The sequence below is a fragment of the Somniosus microcephalus genome, chromosome 10 (assembly GCF_052327205.1).
Source record: "Somniosus microcephalus isolate GS21.2 chromosome 10, FLI_Smic_1.0, whole genome shotgun sequence".
NCBI lineage: Eukaryota > Metazoa > Chordata > Chondrichthyes > Squaliformes > Somniosidae > Somniosus > Somniosus microcephalus.
In genome coordinates this window covers 144991508-145011562 of record NC_140996.1, presented here as the reverse complement: position 1 = coordinate 145011562, position 20055 = coordinate 144991508, and the positions used below count along the sequence as shown (strand labels likewise).

The 20055-nt window shown below is 47.6% G+C and overlaps 1 protein-coding gene across 1 annotated transcript in view; it reads right to left on the bottom strand.

Moving 5' to 3' along the window:
- Positions 1-20055, bottom strand: part of gab2 (GRB2-associated binding protein 2) — a 388329-nt gene that overhangs the window by 148931 nt on the left and 219343 nt on the right. Inside the window, exon 2 of the mRNA XM_085998902.1 lies at positions 1171-1471. Within this exon, the coding sequence (XP_085855028.1) occupies positions 1171-1471 (301 nt within the window). The remainder of the gene's footprint in view (positions 1-1170; positions 1472-20055) is intronic.

The window sequence follows — 20055 nt, the reverse complement described above, 5'->3', positions numbered from 1 at the left end:
AGTACTTTCTTCAATGGCTAAGGAATGTCCTTTCATGTCAGCGACTGAAAAACTATTTTGCTGGCATGGTGTGCACAAAGACTTCAGCTACTGAGTCAACTGGCAACCAAATATCATTGCCCTGCTTGTGATTTTGTGGAGTCAGAGACAGCACCGCCTGTAGAGGCACCAGTGGAAACCAATTCCATTAGCAATGGTTACCAATTCCAGTGCAACAAGCCAGCAATGCAAATACATCATAAGATGGCAAAATGTTGAACTGTAATTTTTCTTTTATTAATTATCTTATTGGCCCTCAAGCATCTGGCAAGAGGAAATCACTGATTAAGTTCAAAAAAATTGGGTGAATTTTGTGCTCATCAAAGTGAAGGATGTCAATGTTGGGAATCGAACACTCTGTCCAATTGTTTTCACCCAGTGTCACCATCAATCACTCCAGGGTCAGGTAAAGCACAATTGGCAGAAGAAAACTCCTTGGAATCTGCCTCCGCTCCAAGCCCAGAAAATCATCATGAATTTTATTCAGTTCCACCTTATGACTTCTCTGTGTGTCAATGCTAGTTTAGAATTATTGACCCATACCCACTATGAACTGGGTTGAAATTCTGGATTCACAGCCACATGCCAGAGGTGAATGAGCTATGTGTTAACCCAATATGACATCCAGTTCCATACCCATGAGCTGAAAACTGAAAATGCTGCCCATCGGCATCTGAAAAGAGAAAATACATGTAAATGTTTTAGGTTGACATTCTTCGAGATTTCAACCCAAAATGCTGTTTACTTTTCAGGTGCTGGCAGGCTTGCAGTGTGTTTCCAACATGTTCTGTTTTTGATTTAGATTTCCAGCATGCATAGTTCCTTCTATTTATAACATTTGATGATAAATGCTACTTGTGCATTTTAAGTGAAACTGTACTCCTCTCAGAACTAACATTATTTTGTAATTAAGTATTGTAATAATTGTCTAATAGAACCTATTGGAAAAATAATTGTACTCTGTAATAAAAGTAAATAATAGTACTGTTCTGGTGCATTTGTTAGTACCTGGTGTTCAAACCAAGAAGCAAACATGTAACTGTCAAATGGGAAACTAGGCCATGTGGTATAACCAGCAAGTTCTACTCTATGTGCTAGATCAAGAGAATTTAATGTTGTGTATCGTGTTACCTGAGTTCTCATCAGATTGATTGAAGCCACAGATCTGGCAGATGGATCGGACCCACTTGTTCATTTCTTCCTCCGTCTCTGCCACCAGATAAAAGGTACGATCAATTGTCTTGATGTCAAACACAAAGCTGTCTTGAAACTCTTTCTTTTTGAATGTAAGTCCTGCATCAACTTGCTCACAGAAATGAAGGTCTATCACACGGATTGGTTTTTTGGAATGGTCATTTTTGTAGTACTCCAGGACATCAGGGTCTCCACTCATCCGTCCGCTACGTAGAATGAACCAACGTTTCTTCCAGGTCTAAGAAATTAAATAGATACAGGAACTGTTAAGGAGGGATACATTGCAGTACCATTTATATGCCTTTCCATCTTCAGTTTCTTTAATCTAATTACAGTTCCTGCTTATATTTTGTTCAAAACGTTCCAAGGAGTTTTCAGTTGTTCTTTTTTAAATTATAGTAGTCTGTTTTACAAACTAGATTAAAACTGCTTAACTGATGTGCAAAACATAAGATGGAACTCTTATCCACAATGCCATGTGACAGGAAGTCAGAGGTTTGATTCTCCACTCCACACTCTGTAGGGAGGTGTCAAGTGAAGAAGAGGTATCTTTCTATTGGGGGAAGGAAAATGAGAAGGGATGATGTTGCCAGGATGCGGTCCTGTACTTTCTGGTGACCAACCAGAGAATAGGATAGGTGGTTTAGAAACTAGCCATTGCACAGCCACCTGGTTGAAAAGAACTTGCTGAAGGAATGAAAACACATCATCAATATTACATAAAAAGATTGAATTAAAGGAACTGGATAGATAATATATTGTGAATGATCTGCGTCTCAAGATTCCATAAGAGAGAATTAACACAATGGACAAGGGAGTGCGCAGCTGTTTACAAAGACCACCTGATCCAACAGTAGCAAAGTCAAGAGTAGCCAGTGAGCACTTGTGATGAGCGGAGTAATCGCACTCAAATCCATTTTGTTTTTCTTGTGTAACAGAGCAAAGTAAAGTAAAGGAAACACCATTGGCATAAGTATTTTCATATTTCTGTAACAAATAAAACATCCCGTCTTCTCTGGGCATTATATTTATTATGTCCGTGAATGATTGAAACACGGACAGCAGGAGTTGAACAAAACAAGTCTTTACTGATGGAAGTCAATAGTGAAACTGAAACAACAGAGGCTCACCAGCGCCTTTTATACAGGGGTGGTCACTGCCGGTACTGCAGTCTGAGACCAGTTATTCTCTTAAAGGTACATACACAACAATTCCTCCCCTTTTAGATGAACAGTACATAACATTCATTTAACAACTAAATGATAACTTATTACAATCACAATTACGGTTGCTAGATACATTGGTTAAGTTTAAGCAATTATAAGTTTAGTCTTTGAGGAGGCTTCCTGATTCTGTCTGGATAACGCCTCTTTGGGGTATCAGGTTCTTCTGGCAATGTTGAGTCGGGATCAATGTCGTTGTTTGGTTCATCTGCTTCCAATATTACCGGTTCTACGGTAGCTGCAATTGGAACGTCGATTTCATTACCAGGTGTATCAGATCGTGGTGTGGAGGTGACGTTTTCCAGTGACTCTAGAATCTGGTCAGCATGGCGTCTTACAATGCTCTCCCCAACGTCCACGGTATACATGAGAGGTCCTTGTCGTGTACAAATCGTTCCTGGCTGCCATTTCTCAGTGCGGTAGTCCCGGGCCAAAACTGGTTGACCTATCTTAAAACTCCTGGTCGGCCTTTCATTCATATTCTGAAACTGCCTGTTCTCCACATCTCTTCGGACGTTTGGCTTAACCAAATCCAAGCGGCAGCGTAGGCTTCGATTGAAGAACATCATGGCTGGAGTTTGGTTGGTAACCGCATGTGTCGCATTCCAGTAGGCAAACAAGAAGTTGTCCACCTTGTGTTGTAGGGGTATATCTTCATTACACATTGCCTTGATAGCCTTCTTGAATGTTTGGACAAACCTCTCGGCCAATCCATTAGTGGCTGGATGATATGGGGCAGATGTGTAATGCTTAACGCCATTGTTCTTTAAGAACCTCCGGAACTCTTCAGACACAAACTGTGGTCCATTGTCAGAGCAAATCTGTTCAGGCAGCCCATTCCTGGCGAATATGGTTCGTAAAACTGTGATAGTTTTTTCCGTGGTGGTTGAGGACATTTTTATTACCTCTGGCCACTTTGAATGTGCATCCATCGCAATTAAAAACATCGAGTCCATGAAGGGACCAGCAAAATCAATGTGCACCCTTTGCCATGGAGATGAGGGCCACTCCCATGGATGCAGAGGAGCTTGTGGTGGGGCGTTTTGGACCTTCTGGCATCCTGCACAGCTCTTGGTCATCTCTTCGATTTCTCTATCGATTCCCGGCCACCACACAAACGCTCTGGCTAAGTTCTTCATTTTTACCCCATCCAGATGACCCTCATGAAGCTCAATGAGCACTCTATCCGTCAACTTAGGTGGAATTACTACTCTGGATCCACACACCAAGGTTCCTCTGCACACTGACAGCTGTTCTCTTCTCAGCGAGAATGCTGACAGCAGTGGTTCGCCATGTGCTGGCCATCCCTTCACCGTTAAATCATAGACCCGTGATAGTGTCGGGTCATTCCGTGTTTCCTTTTCTATGTTTGCATTCGTCACAGGGAGACATTCGACTATGGTCGAGTGGAATAACTCCATTGGATCCACTGCAAGGTCTTCTTCTTCCACCGTCGGCAACGGTAGGCGTGACAATCCATCAGCATTTCCATGCTGTTTAGTTCCTTTGTACTCGATGTCATATTGGTGTGCCCCTAGGAAAAGGGACCACCTCTGCAGCTGTTGTGCTGTCATTATCGGTACGCCCTTCTGAGGGTTGAAAATGGAGACGAGGTTGATGATTGGTTAGTAGAGTAAATTTTTGACCGTGCAGGTAGTGATTGAACTTCTTCACCCCCCACACTAGGCAAAGGGCCTCTCTGTCAATCTGGGCGTAGTTACGCTCGGCAGAAGTTAACGAGCATGACGCAAAAGCTATCGGCCTCTCCAAACCATCAAGGAATTTATGTGACAGTACCGCCCCAATGCCGTAGGGAGACGCATCACACGCCAGTCTGATCGGCAGTGCTGGGTTGTAGTGAGCCAATACTTCCCTTGAAGTGATTAAGTCCTTACTCTTCTGAAAGGCCCGCTTACAATCATCGCTCCATTTCCATGCTACCCCCGTTCGTAGCAGGGCGTTCAGTGGGTGCAGAATTGTCGACAAATTCGGCAAAAACTTATGGTAGTAATTCACCAATCCGAAGAATTACCTCAATTGCGACACATTTTCAGGCGCTGAGGCCTTAACAACCGCTTCAATTTTGTCAGGGGACTTATGTAACCCCTCTTCATCAATCACGTGGCCACAATAAGATATCTGTTCCTTAAAAAATTCGCACTTGGGGCGGTTGGCTCGCAGCCCATGTTCCCGTAGTCTAGTGAGCACCTGTTCTAGGTTGTTAAGGTGTTCACTGTCATCTTCACCTGTCACAAGGATGTCGTCCAAGTAACACCAAGTCCCTGGAATCCCTTGCAGGACTTGTTCCATCGCTCTTTGCCATATCGCCGGAGCCAATGCTACTCCGAATACCAATCGATGATACTGGTAAAGACCTTTGTGAGTGTTTATCGTGAGATACTTCCTAGAGGACTCTTCAACCTCCATCTGCAAATATGCTTGTGCTAGGTCAATTTTTGTAAAACGCTTCCCTCCAGACAGTGAGGCGAAGATGTCTTCTATCCTTGGAAGAGGATATTGTACTGTGTGAAGGACTGGGTTCACCGTCACCTTGAAATCCCCACAGATGCGAATCTTCCTTGGCTCCCCGGACTTATTGCTTAACGTTTTCTTCATGACAGGAACGATGGGTGTCGCCCACTCGCTCCAGTCGACCTTAGACAACACGCCTGCCTTCTCCAGATTCTCCAGCTCTGCCTCGACGGCTGGGCGAATTGCATATGGTACCGGTCTTGCTTTGAAAAACTTGGGAACTGCATTCTCTTCTATTTTTATCGAGGCGGTCACGCCTTTAAGCGTGCCCAGTTCTTGTTGAAATACCTCCTTGGCGTTAGCTAAGATTGTTGACAATCGTCCAGGAGTGACATCTTCATCTTTTTTACCGTTCACCGTCATTGCATGAATGGAGTGCCAATCTAAGTTTATCTTCCTGATCCATTCCCGTCCCAATAACGGTGGTCCACCATTTGGCAGTATGTAGAGATACAATTTCCGTATTTTCTTGCCGTTGTATTCGACAGGCACCCTTATTTTTCCTCTGGGGTATACTTTTTGCCCCGTATACGTCGTCAAGACGATGGATGTCTCTCTCAAGGGTATGTGTGAAAATAGCCGCTCGTAGTCTCGTCGATTCATGACGGTTAGCGCTGATCCTGTATCCAATTCCATTTTAACTTGGGACCCTGCTATCGTGAGGGTGACCCAAATGGTTCGGTGATCCTCTTTTGCGATTACATTGTGAAGTTTGAGACAGCTTAGTCTCCTGTTCCCGGATTCACTATCGCTCATCTGGTCTTCGGAACTACTGTCCGTCATCTTTTGTACTTTCTTGTACGGTTCCTTAGTAGCCTTTTTGTTGTCGCTGGTCTTCTTCCCAGACCTGCAAACTCGTGCAATGTGTCCCATCTTCCCGCATTGCCTGCATATTTTGTCTTTGGACCAGCAGTCCTTCTGGTCATGGTTAGTTCTGCCGCGATAACATTTTGCAAATCCCCGTGTCATTTCGTGGGTGCCGTATTCCTGTGGTTTTTGTTGAATTTCTGCAGCTCCCCTGGCTGCTGCTTCATACGATACTGCCACGCTGAAAGCCTTATCTAGCGTCAGCTCTTTCTCTGAGAGTAACTTCTTCTGTGTTCCTTCACTCAGGAGTCCACAGACAAATTTGTCCCGTAGGGTATCTGCCAGTCCTGCTCTGAACTGGCAGTGCTTTGATAGCTTGCGTAGTTCCGTAAGGTACTCAGCATTGCTCTCATCTTTATGCTGAGTTCTCCTGTGGAATTTAAATCATTCTGCTATCAACAGCGGTGCAGGGTTTAGGTGTTCCTGTAGGACAGCAACAATTTCGTTAAAACTCTTCGCCTTCGGTTTGGCTGGAGTAATCAGGTCCCGCAATAGGCCGTACGTTCTAGCACCCATTAAGTTTAGCAATATCGATGCCTTTTTCTCCTCCGCTATTTCGTTTGCCTCGAAATATACCTCGACTCTTTCCACATACGTGGTCCAGTCCTCTATTGTATTATCAAAAGCAGTGATACAGCCAGTCTTCGGCATCTTGCAAATCTAAAATGGCGCCTCCCGCGCTTTGCCTTCTTCCCCGATTTAACAAAATGGCGCCTCCCGTGCTTTGCCTTCTTCCCCGCTGATTAAGATGGCGCCTCCCGCGCTTTGCCTTCTTCCCCGCTGTTGTTAGCGCTGCTTCCCGCGGTTCCCGTTGCAACCTGCAGCTCCTCGCGGTTTCTTGCGCATTTAATATTTCTTTTTTTTAAATTATCTTCCCGTCGTGGAACAACCCTGTGGGACTCTTGCCTCCCTCTTCGCGGGTCTATACGCAGCCCGGCTTCGTAGCACCGGCCGCGCCCTGTGTGCTCCACCCTCTCTCTCTTCTTCCCGACAACGCTGCTCGGCCCCGTTGTAAACCACCCGCTCGAGTTCGCGACCGCCGCAGCCCAGGAAGGATCAGTGCACTACCTGCCACCAGCCCGATTAGCTGAATCACCGTCGACAGGAACCAGGCCCCGCTTCCGACAGCTTCTCCAGCAATCTTCAACTCCGCAAACACGGGCGGATGCCCACAGTCGACGCCCGTTTCTACTGCCTCTTACTTTCTTTTCTTTCTGGCCTCGACCTCTGCTCACTTCGCTGTAGGAATGGATCCCAGGAGGTGGTGCAGACTGTAGGTAGGTTCGTATCTGCTCGTCGCCAGTATTACGTCCGTGAATGATTGAAACACGGACAGCAGGAGTTGAACAAAACAAGTCTTTACTGATGGAAGTCAATAGTGAAACTGAAACAACAGAGGCTCACTAGCGCCTTTTATACAGGGGTGGTCACTGCCGGTACTGCAGTCTGAGACCAGTTATTCTCTTAAAGGTACATACACAACAATATTGTCCAAAAGTTGAAGACATTCTCAAAGTCTTAAAAGCACCTATGCTTGTCCTTAATGTGGGTTTGATTCATTATATAATGCTCACATGATTAGAGGTAGCATATTAATATTTAATTAACCTACTTTAGAACCAGAGAAGTTTACAGCACAGAAAGAGGTTGTTCATCCCATCATGTCTGTGCCAGCTTTTTGCTTGAGCAATTCAAAACTATCATTCCCCTGCTCTTTCCCTGTAGCCCTGTATCTTCCTTTACTTCAAATACTTATCTACTTTTCCCTTAAAAGAGGCACTGATCAACGCCTCAACTACTTCCCTGTGGCAAAGCATTCCATGTTTTAATAACCCTCTCCAACCCTCTGCATGAAGACATTTCTCCCAACCTCTTTCCTCACTCCCTTAGTGACAATTTTAAATTCATGACCTCACATAACTGACTCCCAAGCATGTAGTTTCCTCTAGGGATGCAATCCGTAAAATGCGCTCATAATGCACTGGACACTGCGGCGGTTTTGCCGAGGTGAAGCTACGCTTAATGTTCCGCGCACACTCATTAGCATAAGCCCGAACGTAAAATCTCCCTTTAATCAGCGCAATCAAGCATCGTAATGGATTTGTGACTCTAACAGGGCATTCTCCAGCATCACAAAGAGGAGGGGGATTGCCAAGAAATGAGCCGATCTTAACTGATTGATTTAATGCTCTTGGTCTTGCTCATTAATTAGCTTCAATTGACTGGTTTGATCTGCCCTTGGTACGCAAGACCTGTGACCAGCAGTCAGTTGAAGCCACACAGGTGTGTCCTGCTCTGCTGTAATTGACTGAATTTTGACTAATTAATACTGAATTTAAGTAATTGCAGCAGCAGCAGGAGAAACCAAACTGGGTCAGGCTTCAATTGACTATTGGGGCTGGATTTTGCAGGGGGTCAATGGGCACGATCGGTGGTGGGTCGGGTGGGAAAGCTTTTTTCCCCCCAGCAGGTCGTGACCCCACTGTGAACCTGCCGCCACGCGCCTTTACCAAATATTGGGTCTGTCAGCGCTGAGCAGAACCAACAAACAGCAGCGGCGGAGGCAATTAAAATCATTAGTGGCTTGTTTACAGCTACTTATCAATGTTTTTTTCCAGCTCTTTGGATTTGACAGGTTGCCCACTGGTTTCCCGCTGTGCCTAGACCTTGTCTGTGAAGCTGAGGTGGGAGGTCAGTGGCCATTGAATCAGCTGATGAGTTGACAGCTTCAAATGTCAAGTCAAAGCTCCCAGCTGATTGAGAAATGTTCCCTTAACCACGAGCTTCTCTAAACTGTATTTCCACGACAGATTCAGGATGCTGCATCTAACTTCATTACCTCTCCCACCATTGACAGATCACTTCTGTCATCTCTACTTCACCTGCCATCTATTCCATCTATCATAAGGTAGACTTACCATTGCATGAAGCTTTCATGCTGTAGGATGCTTCCATCCAAGGAGATATCTGCACATCAAAAAATCTGTCTTTATCAGTCATATGACAAATGTTATGTTTGCAAAGGGCAGCACCTTCATCACTTCTTTGGTGGAAAGGAAACATCAACACGACAGGTCAGATAGCTTTCACAGGGTGGTAGGGGGGTCCCTCCAGCGCAGTGTTAGACATGGTACCCATGTGGGTGTTAGGGCTTTTCATAACAACCCCTTGTGGCCTTTGTGAGCAGAAAGGGTTTGCATTGAATTATTATTCAGGTGGTATCTGACCACAGAAACATCATTCTGCATGGCAGTGGCCAATATGCAGGTAGCATCCACGATGCCTTTGCTGGGTGACAGTCCATAGTGCCCACATTATTTGAAGGTTAAGAAACACTAGGTGGATGTCTTTTAGTAGGATAGGGCTAGCCTCTGCATCCATGGCTGCTGACCCCACTGAAAATGCCCCTAACATCAGATGAGCACTATGGCTTGGATGCCTCAGCCACCACCACCTCTACCTTCAAGAAAAGCATGTCAAGCTAAGGCACAATAAAAAAAAGTACGGACAAAAGGGCAATGATTGTGTACAGTGCTTCAAATAGTACCTCCCAGAGAGAGTGGCAGCACCCAACTTAAGTTTGTGCCGCGGTTGATGGGTCCACAAGAAACATGTGTAAAAGTTACAAGCACATTTATCAATACTGTGTTTCTGATAGCAGCAGAACAGGATGCAAATGAGGGAGAAGTTATGAGAGACCAGAGTGACCGCACTGACTTAATCAGTGACCTCTCTCCATACAGCTGGCACCTGTGCTTTTACTGGAGGGTGGCCTTCAGCCCCAAACATGGACATCCTTGTTTGGTGCGCTTCCTGCAGCAGTACCTCCAATGCTGCAGCGAAGTGTTACCTACATGCCTCCATTATTGCACTGAAAATCTCCTTGTGCAAGACTAAAGGGTATATTCATGCATTCCAAGCTCCCACAGCAGTACTAATTTTCAGACCAATGCTATTGGAGTGCAGCTCCACTTTGGGACAGTGGGAAATGGTGTATTTACACTTACGTGTCTCCTTTAACATTTATTTACATTCAATGCAGTAGTGATGTCTGGAAAAGAAGAACCTAACTTGATTTTTGTGACATCATGGAATTGAAAACAATTGAATAAATCAAACGTGGCATATCTGTATCATTAGAACTGGTTTCCTCTTATCATTTGGAAGAATTCCAGCTGCCCATGTTTGAATTTCATGGGATTCGAAGAGTCACAAATTCCCGTTGGAGTGTAATGCTCCAAAAACTATAGCCACTCACAGGGGCTTATGGACAGTCAGGAAGATGACACCACCTTGTTAAAGAAATGTATTTGTGGAATTCCACAGAGATCTATCAATGGAACATATATGCACGCAAAAAGTAACAACAGACGGCAGTACAAATATAATGCCATAAAACCATTTTGTTCAGTCCTATGCAAATGACCATTGAATGTGACAAGTCTGTTTTAAAGTAATTTGTTATGACAGACAGAGAATGTTGACATTTTTCCACTTTACAGTTCACAGTGGCGGACACATTCTTGCATTAAATATTAAAATATTAAGTAGCACAGTGTAGGATATTGTTGCGGGCGCCTTTGAATTACACCGGTAAAGTATCTCAGTTTCATGTGAGCAACCACCTTATAACTATTTGCTCGTGTGGAGGGTAAATGCTGACATTGACTGGTTGGGCCAAATGGCCTGTTTTGTTGTTGCAACTTCTACACATTTCATTCACCAGTATGATGTTATTGTGATGGATCAGAGATAAGTCGCATAAAAAACTCTGGGCCTTGCTCCGCCTCAAGTTGGGTGTGGAAATAACAACCACAGCTCAATGGTAGCACTCTCGCCTCTGAGTCAGAAGGTTGTGGGTTCAAGCTCCACTCCAGAGACTGGCGCACAAAATCTAGGCTGACACTCCAGATCAGTACTGAGGCAGTGCTGCACTGTCAGAGGTGCTGTCTTTTGGATGAGACGTTAACCCAAGGCCCTGTCTGCTCTCTCAGGTGGATGTAAAAGATCCCATGATACTATTTTGAAGAAGAGCAGGGGAGTTCTCCCCAATGTCCTGGCCAATATTTATCCCTCAACCAACAGTTATCCCTCAACCAACATCAATAAACAGATTATCTGGTCATCATCACATTGCTGTTTGTGGGAGCTTGCTGTGCGCAAATTAGCTACTGTGTTTCCTACATTACAACAGTGATTACACTTCAAAAGTACATCATTGGCCGTGAAGCGCTTTTAGACATCCTGAGGTCGTGAAAAGTGCTATATAAATGCAAGTCTTTCTTTCTTATATAGCGCCTTTAACATAGCAAAACATCCCAAGGTGCTTCACAGGATTGTAATTGGACAAAGGTTGACACCAATCCAAAGAAGGTGTCATTAGGACGGGTGACTAAAAGGTTGGTTAAAGAGGCAAGTTTTAAAGAGGTTTTAAGAGGAGGGAGAGAGATGGAGAGGTTTAGGGAGAGAATTCCACAGCATAGGGCCTAGATGGCCGAAGGCACGGCTGCCACGTGGAGCGATGCAAAACTTCCACCTGCCAGTGAGCCCCAGGCCCGATCTCATTCCCCGTCTCAAATCCCAGGGATATATGATTTGCAAAAATGGGGCAGGCACGCAGTCAATTTTAGGTGCAACTTGGGTATCTGCCCTGCGATAGGCCAGGAATTTCAGATTAGCACCTTGCCGCTCCATTGGGGCCGGGTGTTGGACTATTCTGGCCACAGATGGTTGATATTTTGAGGGGAAAAAATGCTGCAATTTTCAGTTGCCATGTGCTTAACAGCAATGAATCACTTTTTTTTGTCTCTCCTGAGAGATTTCATGACTACAAGTGGGAGGTAGTCATGATGCCTAGTTGGGACATGACTATTTGGGACAGGTTTGATGGACCATATGGTATTTTCCTGTCCTTCTTTTCATATGTTTGTATGAGTGTGAGACCACGTGCAGAGAATGTACAAGTACTTGATAAGGCCGGCCTGCCAGCCCAAACAATTTATTCCTCTATTTACATCAGGAATGCCAACACTTATTCTGAGGTGGGAGACTTCCAGTTGTGGATTGTATATACGAGAGTGCTCATTTTCCGACAGCGCTGCTCGCTCGACCTCACCTGCCAGCAGTGCACATCAAAAATCGCAATGTGTGTTGCACTGATCTTGCAACTATTTATCGTTGATAAATGGTCCGCAGCTTGTACCTGGATGTGCGCTGCTGGTGGGCGAGGCTCCCTGCTGGTAGCGTGTATTGGAAATTTACTCAAATTGTCAAATTTTGTCAAAATAGAAATGTAGTGGCGCTTCTTAGTTTCCAAACAGGCAGGCCACTGGGCTGTGGGGCTTTTAACATCGAGTAGACGCGTGTCGAAATAAAACGTTCCCAAACGTAGCTTTGTCTTTTAAATGGTTTACTATAACACTTAACAAACAGAATTACAAAGCAAACACGTATAAATGAACACGATCAAAAACTGTACTGCTCCAAACCTCACAGCTTCTGCCTCTTTCACCACGTGCAGTTTAAAACTGTAAGATAGCTGCACCCATGTGTGGCTTAGGGACTGTTCCATTGTGGCAAGAATGAAGGGGGTGTCGGACTATACTACTGGAGCAAGAAAATAGGGGGTTTCTTAATACAATAAGTCGTTCAGGTAAATTAACTGTATTATGCCATTTAGCCACTATTTTAAAGTATTTTCTTAAGCTTTTATGGCTCTTACAAGAAACATGCCTAAAACAGGCAAGCAGTGTCTGTCATGTGGGACACAAAGGTCAGCCAGTGACATTAATATATTCTTATCTGTTTCCCTATATCTCTCTCTTTGTGTTTTCTCTTCCCAGCCACTGGACTGTGGGATTGGCAGTCTTTTCCTCCTGTGCTGGTTGCCATACTGATTATAGAACTATGGGGCCTATAGTTTTAGTAGAGGCAGAGGGATGGGAAAGAGAGAGAGATATTTACTAACACAATCAGGACATGCAGGAGATTACAATTCCAATTTTCCCACATGAGGATTTCCATCTCCTGCATGAGACTTCTGCTGGATGCAGGAACATTTACCTCCTCTTTCAGGGCCCATACTGATCTATGTCTGGGCCTTCGACACAGCAAACAGGGTGGCTTGTTTAACTACATTTTTCTTTTTAATTTCTGGGGGAGAATAAGATAACTAAATCAAGGCGTTCTAATGTGGAGGATATGGGTGAAAGGTGGTGGATCCCCTGTGATTTAGTGGGGGCGGGGAAAGAAATTATGTTAATTTTTCCTGGGGTGTTTGCAGGTTGATCAGCCCATGAAGATATCTACCCCTGATTCCTAGTGGCCTTCCTATATACATGTACAACTTCCGCTAGTGTAGTTAAAAGTATGGGGTAGATCTGGACTTTGTGAGATAGTGTAAAACGGGTGATAGCGAGTCGGCAGCCCGTTTGCCATCTCTCTCGATTTTTAGTTCCACTGACTTCAATAGAAATAAAAAATCGGGAGAGATGTAAATGGGTTGTCGACTCGCTATCAACCATCTTACACTATTGCACAAAGCCCAGATTTACCGCTATGTGTCTGCATCCTCTTGTAATGAGATATGCACAGAAGAGTGTTGCAATCTTGTTCCCTTGTATTCATGGGAGGTTTTACACACAAACTTTATGAGATCATAAGTCAAAAAACCTTCAACACTATCCTACTTGGCAACAGCTACAATTCCCACAGTTTAGATTGAATGCATAATGTACACTAGGGATTGTGGAAGTTACTCCTTGGGTTCAAATGACTCATAAGTTACAAGTTATATCATGTGGGGAATTACAGTTCGATAACATTTCTATCTCACTGCAGTAAATTATCACTATTCTGGCCAATGAATTAAAAAAGTGCAAGTCATCAAACATTTAGGCCTCGAAATTGGATAAGGCCCAAAAACAGGCAGGGGCATCGCCCAGCGCTATTTGCCTGTGCCCGTTCAAAGTGGTGCTGGCTGCTCATTTGCAGCGCTGATCTCAGCGCTAAATGCGCTGCTGATTGGCTCAGCACTCAAAGGGGAGGAGGGCGAAATATCGGGTGAAGTCTACTGGCCAATAAAGTTTGGCCTTGTCTCTCTCCACTACTTAAAGGGAGGAGCTTTGTTGCAGAAGAACCTCATTGTTAGGTGATAGGAAGCCATGGCCCAACACCCAAGAGAAAGGGCGAAACTATTTTCTGATGTGGCACTGGAGACCTTCGTCCTAGGGATCAAACGACACCGGGATGTCCTATCCCTGCATGGGGGCAAGAGGCCTTCAAGGATGACCATGAGAAGGATCTGGGAGGAGATCGCTCAATCCATCACTGCAACGAGTGGTGTCCCCAGGACCTAGATCCAGTGCCGCAGAAAATTTAATGACCTCACATGGTTGGTTAAGGCGAGTGAATGCATCAGGAAATGCCATATCCCACCAACTGCACCACGAGCCTCACACACTGCTCAATGCACCACACCCCTATCACTCACCTACCAACAATCTCTAGCTATCACCACTCTTACCTCACAATCATAGCTTCACTTCACCCTTAAACACTTACACCTGCTGCAACACTTATACCCACATCTCATACCTTGCACACACTGCCAACTATTCAACCATGGCAGGCGCATCACCCAAACACATTGCACCACACTCACAGACACACTTCCCTCTCTCTTGCAGGCCAAGCTGGCTTCCAACCAGCACTGCATCTGACACCAGCTCAGAAAATGACACTGCGCGTACTTTAGAGGGCAGTATAGAGGCGGGATCTGCATGTAGTGAGTCACTGGGCTCGAGTGGGCTGCAGCCAGGCCAGGGGGAAAGGGTAGCTTGAGTGCCAGCTCCCCGGAGGGTGAATTTGGACTCGAGTTCTGCTCCACAGGACTCAGATGATGACCTCGATGGGGCGGCCTTCAGAAGAAAAGTGATGGGCATGCACACGGAAATGCTAGATGTAATGGCAAGCCTGCCAGATAGCCTCTCGTCAGTGCCAAGGAGCATGGAGTCCGGCTCCAACATTGGACGGGGTTTTGCGCAGAACTTGGAGTCCATGATTTCCAGGATAGAAATGATGGGCAACTCTACAAGAGATCTTGTGAACCCAAAAATGATGCTGGTGTGATGGGCGATCTTGCAGCTAACATTGCAGTACAGGTGGAAGCGACCCAAAGTCTCAGTGCTGCAGTGAAGCGCAGACTGCTCTCTTGCAGTCTCAGCTTGCTGCCACACAAGCTCAGATTGCTGCCATTGTGGCTGGGTTTACAAGTGTCGAAAGGGGCTTGCAGGCAGGGTGTTGCAGCAGTCCAGTAATCTATGCTCCAACAGATGGCTAGGAGTGCTGAGGTGCCGCCCCAGGAAGTGGCAGTGGCTCCGTGGAGAAAAACCTGCCGTCCTCTCTCAGGATGACATGATTCATGCTCACACCACTGCCACTCCGCCAGTGCCCTTGCTGCTGCCTGTCATCCAGCCAGCCCAGACTGCTGCCGCCCATGCCGAGGTGTTGCAGTCTACAGGCAGGCCTGCTAGGTCCAGAGCTGCTCGAGCTCGTCCTGCAAGGCCATCTGCAGTCTCCCACACTGAAAGTCAGCAGCCTTCCACCAACCATGCTGCAGCCACTGGGGGAGCACTTCGTAGGAGCATTAGAGTAGGAAAAGGCACACGAAAGACAGACACTAAGGGAATGCACAAGGGTGATTGGTTGACTGTTGTTTTGATTTGAATTTGATAAATTTGTAAATGATGTTTTGAATGAGTGTTTTGTGGTGGCTTTCATGTCAGCTTTGTACCCAGGAGGACGCTGTGATGTTCAGTGAGAGAGGGATGGTATGATGGGGATGTGGTGGGGAATGGGGATCTGGGTTTTCATCCGGAACGGGGATGCGCTGCCTGCCTCCTTCCTTCCTCTGCCTTCTCCTGAGGTGGTCCTTGAACCCCTGGTGGTAAGGGCTGCGCATTCATAATGGCCAAGTTGTGGAGCATGCAGCAGCCCACCACAAAATGGGACACCCGCTCCGCCGAGTACTGGAGGGCTCCTCCTGAGCGGTCAAGGCAGCGGAACTATTGTTTGAGCACCCCGATGGGTCTGCTCGATGACATTCCTCATGGCAACATGGCTCTCATTATATGAGTGCTGGCCATGAGTGGTAGGGCTGCGGAGGGGAGTCATCAGCCAGGCGCAGAGTGGCTATCCCTCGTCTCTGAGCAGCCACCCTCGGGTTTGACGTGGTGTCTGGAAGATTGCTGGCACACCGGACTGGCACAGGATGAAGGCATCATGACTGCTGCCGGGATAGCGAGCATTCACCATCATGATGCGCTGGGCATGGTTGCACAACAATTGCACATTAACTGAGTGGTAGCCTTTGCCGTTACGGATGACGTGCCTTCAATAACTCAAAGACAAGGATTTTAAAGGATTCAACTAAAGGCTTTTAATCACTAAGAACATAGCAGCATAGCAGGTCTTCCCACATCGGGTTCGTCTGGTAGTGAATGACTCATGCAGCTCCTGAGACCTTTATATGGCAAAAGACAGGGGCGTAGCCAATACACACAATAGGAACAAAGGGGTGTGGTTCACACAATACAAGCAGGTAAAATACAAGCAGGTCGGATGAAGGCATATTTCATCACATTCACCCCTTCTACACATTTAGTCTGTCCGGGGGTGTGATAGTCCTTCCTGAACGTCGCAACAGTACCTCGGGTTCCGACCGGGAGGCCGTGGTGCACTCCTGGGCATACCCACGTGCTGGGGGTGTTGCAGGTACTTCTGGGGGTGGTGAGGATACCTCTGGGGATGGTGGAGGTTCTTCTGGGGGTGGTGGTGATGGGTCGTCGTCGTCGCTTCCTGCCGAGGCGAGGTCCTTTATGGACACGGTGTCTTCACGCCCGTCGGCGAGCTTGACGTACGCGTACTGTGGGTTTGCGTGGAGTAGGTGTACTGCCTCCACGAGGGGATCCGTTTTGTGGCCCCTCACATGCTTCCGTAACAGGACTGTCCCTGGGGTGGAGAGCCACGAGGGTAGGGATACTCCGGAGGTTGATTTGCGGGGAAAAACAAACATCTTCTCATGAGGAGTGGCGTTAGTAGCAGTACACAGTAGCGACCTTATCGAGTGGAGTACGTCTGGTAGGACCTCCTGCCAGCGGGAGGTGGGGAGGCCTTTAGACCTTAGTGCTAAGGTGACCGCCTTCCACACTGTCGCGTTCTCCCTCTCCACTTGCCCATTACCCCGGGGGTTATAACTAGTGGTCCGACTCATGGCTATCCCCTTCGACAGCAGGTATTGGCGCAGTTCATCGCTCATGAACGACGCCCCCCTGTCAGTGTGGATGTAGTTAGGCATGCCGAACGTGCAAAACAGGTTGCCGAGGCACTTGATGACCGTGGCACTGGTCATATCTGGGCAGGGGTAGGCGAATGGGAAGCGGGAGTACTCGTCCACAATGTTGAGAAAGTACACATTGCGGTCGGTGGAGGGGAATGGTCCCTTGAAATCTAAGCTCAGACGCTCGAATGGCCGTGTAGCTTTGATCAGGTGGGCTCGGTCGGGTCTGAAAAAACGGGGCTTGCATTCCGCACAGGTGCGGCAGTCCCTGGTCATAGACCGGACCTCCTCGATGGAATAGGGCAGGTTACGGGATTTTATAAAGTGGAATAGCCGGGTGACCCCCGGGTGGCAGAGGCCATTGTGGAGGCCCTGTAGCCTGTCCCCCTGGATGCTGGCACACATCCCTCGTGATAGGGCGTTGGGGGATTCGTTGAGGGCCCCCGGCCTATATATTATGTCGTACTCAAACGTGGAGAGTTCGATCCGCCACCTGGGAATTTTGTCGTTCTTGATCTTCCCCCTCTGTTTGTTGTTAAACATGAAGGCTACCAACCACTGGTCGGTAAGCAGGGTGAAGCGTTTGCCGGCTAGGTAGTGCCTCCAGTGCCGCACTGCCTCCACTATGGCCTGGGCCTCCTTCTCTGCCGAGGAGTGCCTGATCTCGGGCCCTTGGAGGGTTCTTGAGAAAAAGGCTACGGGCCGCCCATCCTGGTTGAGGGTGGCTGCTAAAGCGAAGTCGGACGCATCGCTTTCGACCTGGAAAGGGATGTTTTCGTCCACTGCCCGCAGCGCGGCCTTCTCAATGTCGTGTTTAATGCTGTTGAAGGCGGCGTGGGCCTCGGCTGTGAGCGGGAAGGACGTTGATTTCAGGAGGGGACGGGCCTTGTCGGAATAATTGGGGACCCATTGGGCATAATAGGAGAAGAACCCCAGGCACCTTTTCAGGGCCTTGGGAGTGTTTGGTAGGGGTAGCTCCCGTAGGGGGCGCAATCGGTCGGGGTCCGGACCGATTTCCCCATTTTCCACCACGCAGCCCAGGATACAGAGGCGCGTGGTGCTAAAGACACACTTATCCTCGTTGTAGGTGAGATTGAGTCTGAGGGCGGTTTTCAGAAATCTCGCGAGGTTCGAGTCGTGGTCTTGCTGGTCGTGGCCGCAGATGGTGACGTTGTCTAGGTATGGGTAGGTGGCTGTTAACTGGTTCTCATCGACCATGCGGTCCATCTCCCGCTGGAAGACCGAGACCCCGTTCGTTACCCCAAAGGGGACTCTGAGGAAGTGGTAGAGACGTCCGTTCGCCTCGAAGGCGGTGCATGGACAGTCCTCCAGCCTAATGGGGAGCTGGTGGTATGCTGATTTTAGGTCGATGGTGGAAAACACCTGGTATTGTGCGATTTGGTTAACCATATCCGCTATGCGGGTCAGAGGGTAGGCGTCTAGCTGGGTGTATAGATTAACTGTCTGGCTATAATCTATCACCATCCGCTTCTTTTCGCTACCCTTAACTACTACTACCTGGGCACGCCACGGGCTGGTACTGCATTCGATGATACCCTCCCGCTTGAGTCTTTCTACTTCCGACGCAATGAACCGTCTATCCTCCCAGCTGTACCGCCTACTCTTGGTCGCTATGGGTCGACAGTTGGGTGCGAGGTTGGCGAACAGAGAGGGCGGCTTGACCTTCAGGGTAGCCAGACCGCACACTGTGAGGGGCGGCTGGGACCCACCGTAGGTAAGCGTGATACTTTGGTGGTGGCACTGGAAGTCCAGACCCAAGATCACGCTCACACAGAGATCTGGCATTATCAATAGTTTAAAATCTCTGTAATCATTGCCTTTTACCGACAACATAACCGCGCAGAAACCTGTAATTTTTGAGGTATGAGTCTTATCGGCCATGGCGATTTTGCCCTGTGTGGGGACTATCGTTAGAGAAAGTCGTTTTACCAGGCTAGGATGAATAAAGCTTTCGGTGCTCCCGCAGTCAATCAAGCATTTAACCTTGTTCCCGTTTACCTCTATGTCCATCATCGATTTAGACAACGGATGTGGCCTGGATTGATTCACTGTGATCGAGGCCACCAGTGGGTCCTGGAGGTCCGTGTAGTCGGGGCAAGATGGTGGACTCCATGAGGGTGGACAAGATGGCTTCCAAGATGGCCGCTCCCACGGCGCGCACGCGGCAGTGGTGGAGTTGGAGGCGGGTTTCCCTCTGCAGACTTTGCTGAAATGTCCTTTCTTCCTGCATTTAAAACAGGTGGTGCCCTTCGCTGGGCACAGATGCCTGGAGTGTTTGTCCTGACCGCAGAAGTAGCATTTCGGGCCCCGATGCATTGCGGCAGTAGTGGGGCTCCTGGGTGGAGGCTGGGGCTCCGATGGTGCTGGGCTGGCCTGAGACCTGGGAGGTGAAGATGGCTTCCAAGATGGCGGCCCCCATGGCGCACACGAGGCGGAGTGGGTCGCGTGGCCTGGGGAACAGGATTCAGAGTTCCTCTGAGCCATATCCAGCGATCGCGCTATATCTATAGCCTGTTTTAAGTCCAGTCCCTCCTTTTCAAACAGTTTCTGCCGAATATAATTTGAACTGAGGCCCGCAATAAGGGAGTCTCGAATCAGCTCCTCCGTGTACACGATGGCAGACACGGCGTTACAGTTACAGTCTCTGCCCAGTACTTTTAGGTTTAGTATAAAGTCCTCTAGTGACTCACCATGCCGCTGAGTGCGAGTAGTCAGAAGATGCCTGGCGTACACCACGTTTATTGGCCGCGTGTAGTGGGCCTTCAGGATGGTGCAGGCCTCCTCGTAGCTGGTGGCATCTTGGATGAGAGGGGAGACCCGATGGCTCACCCAGTTTCGCAG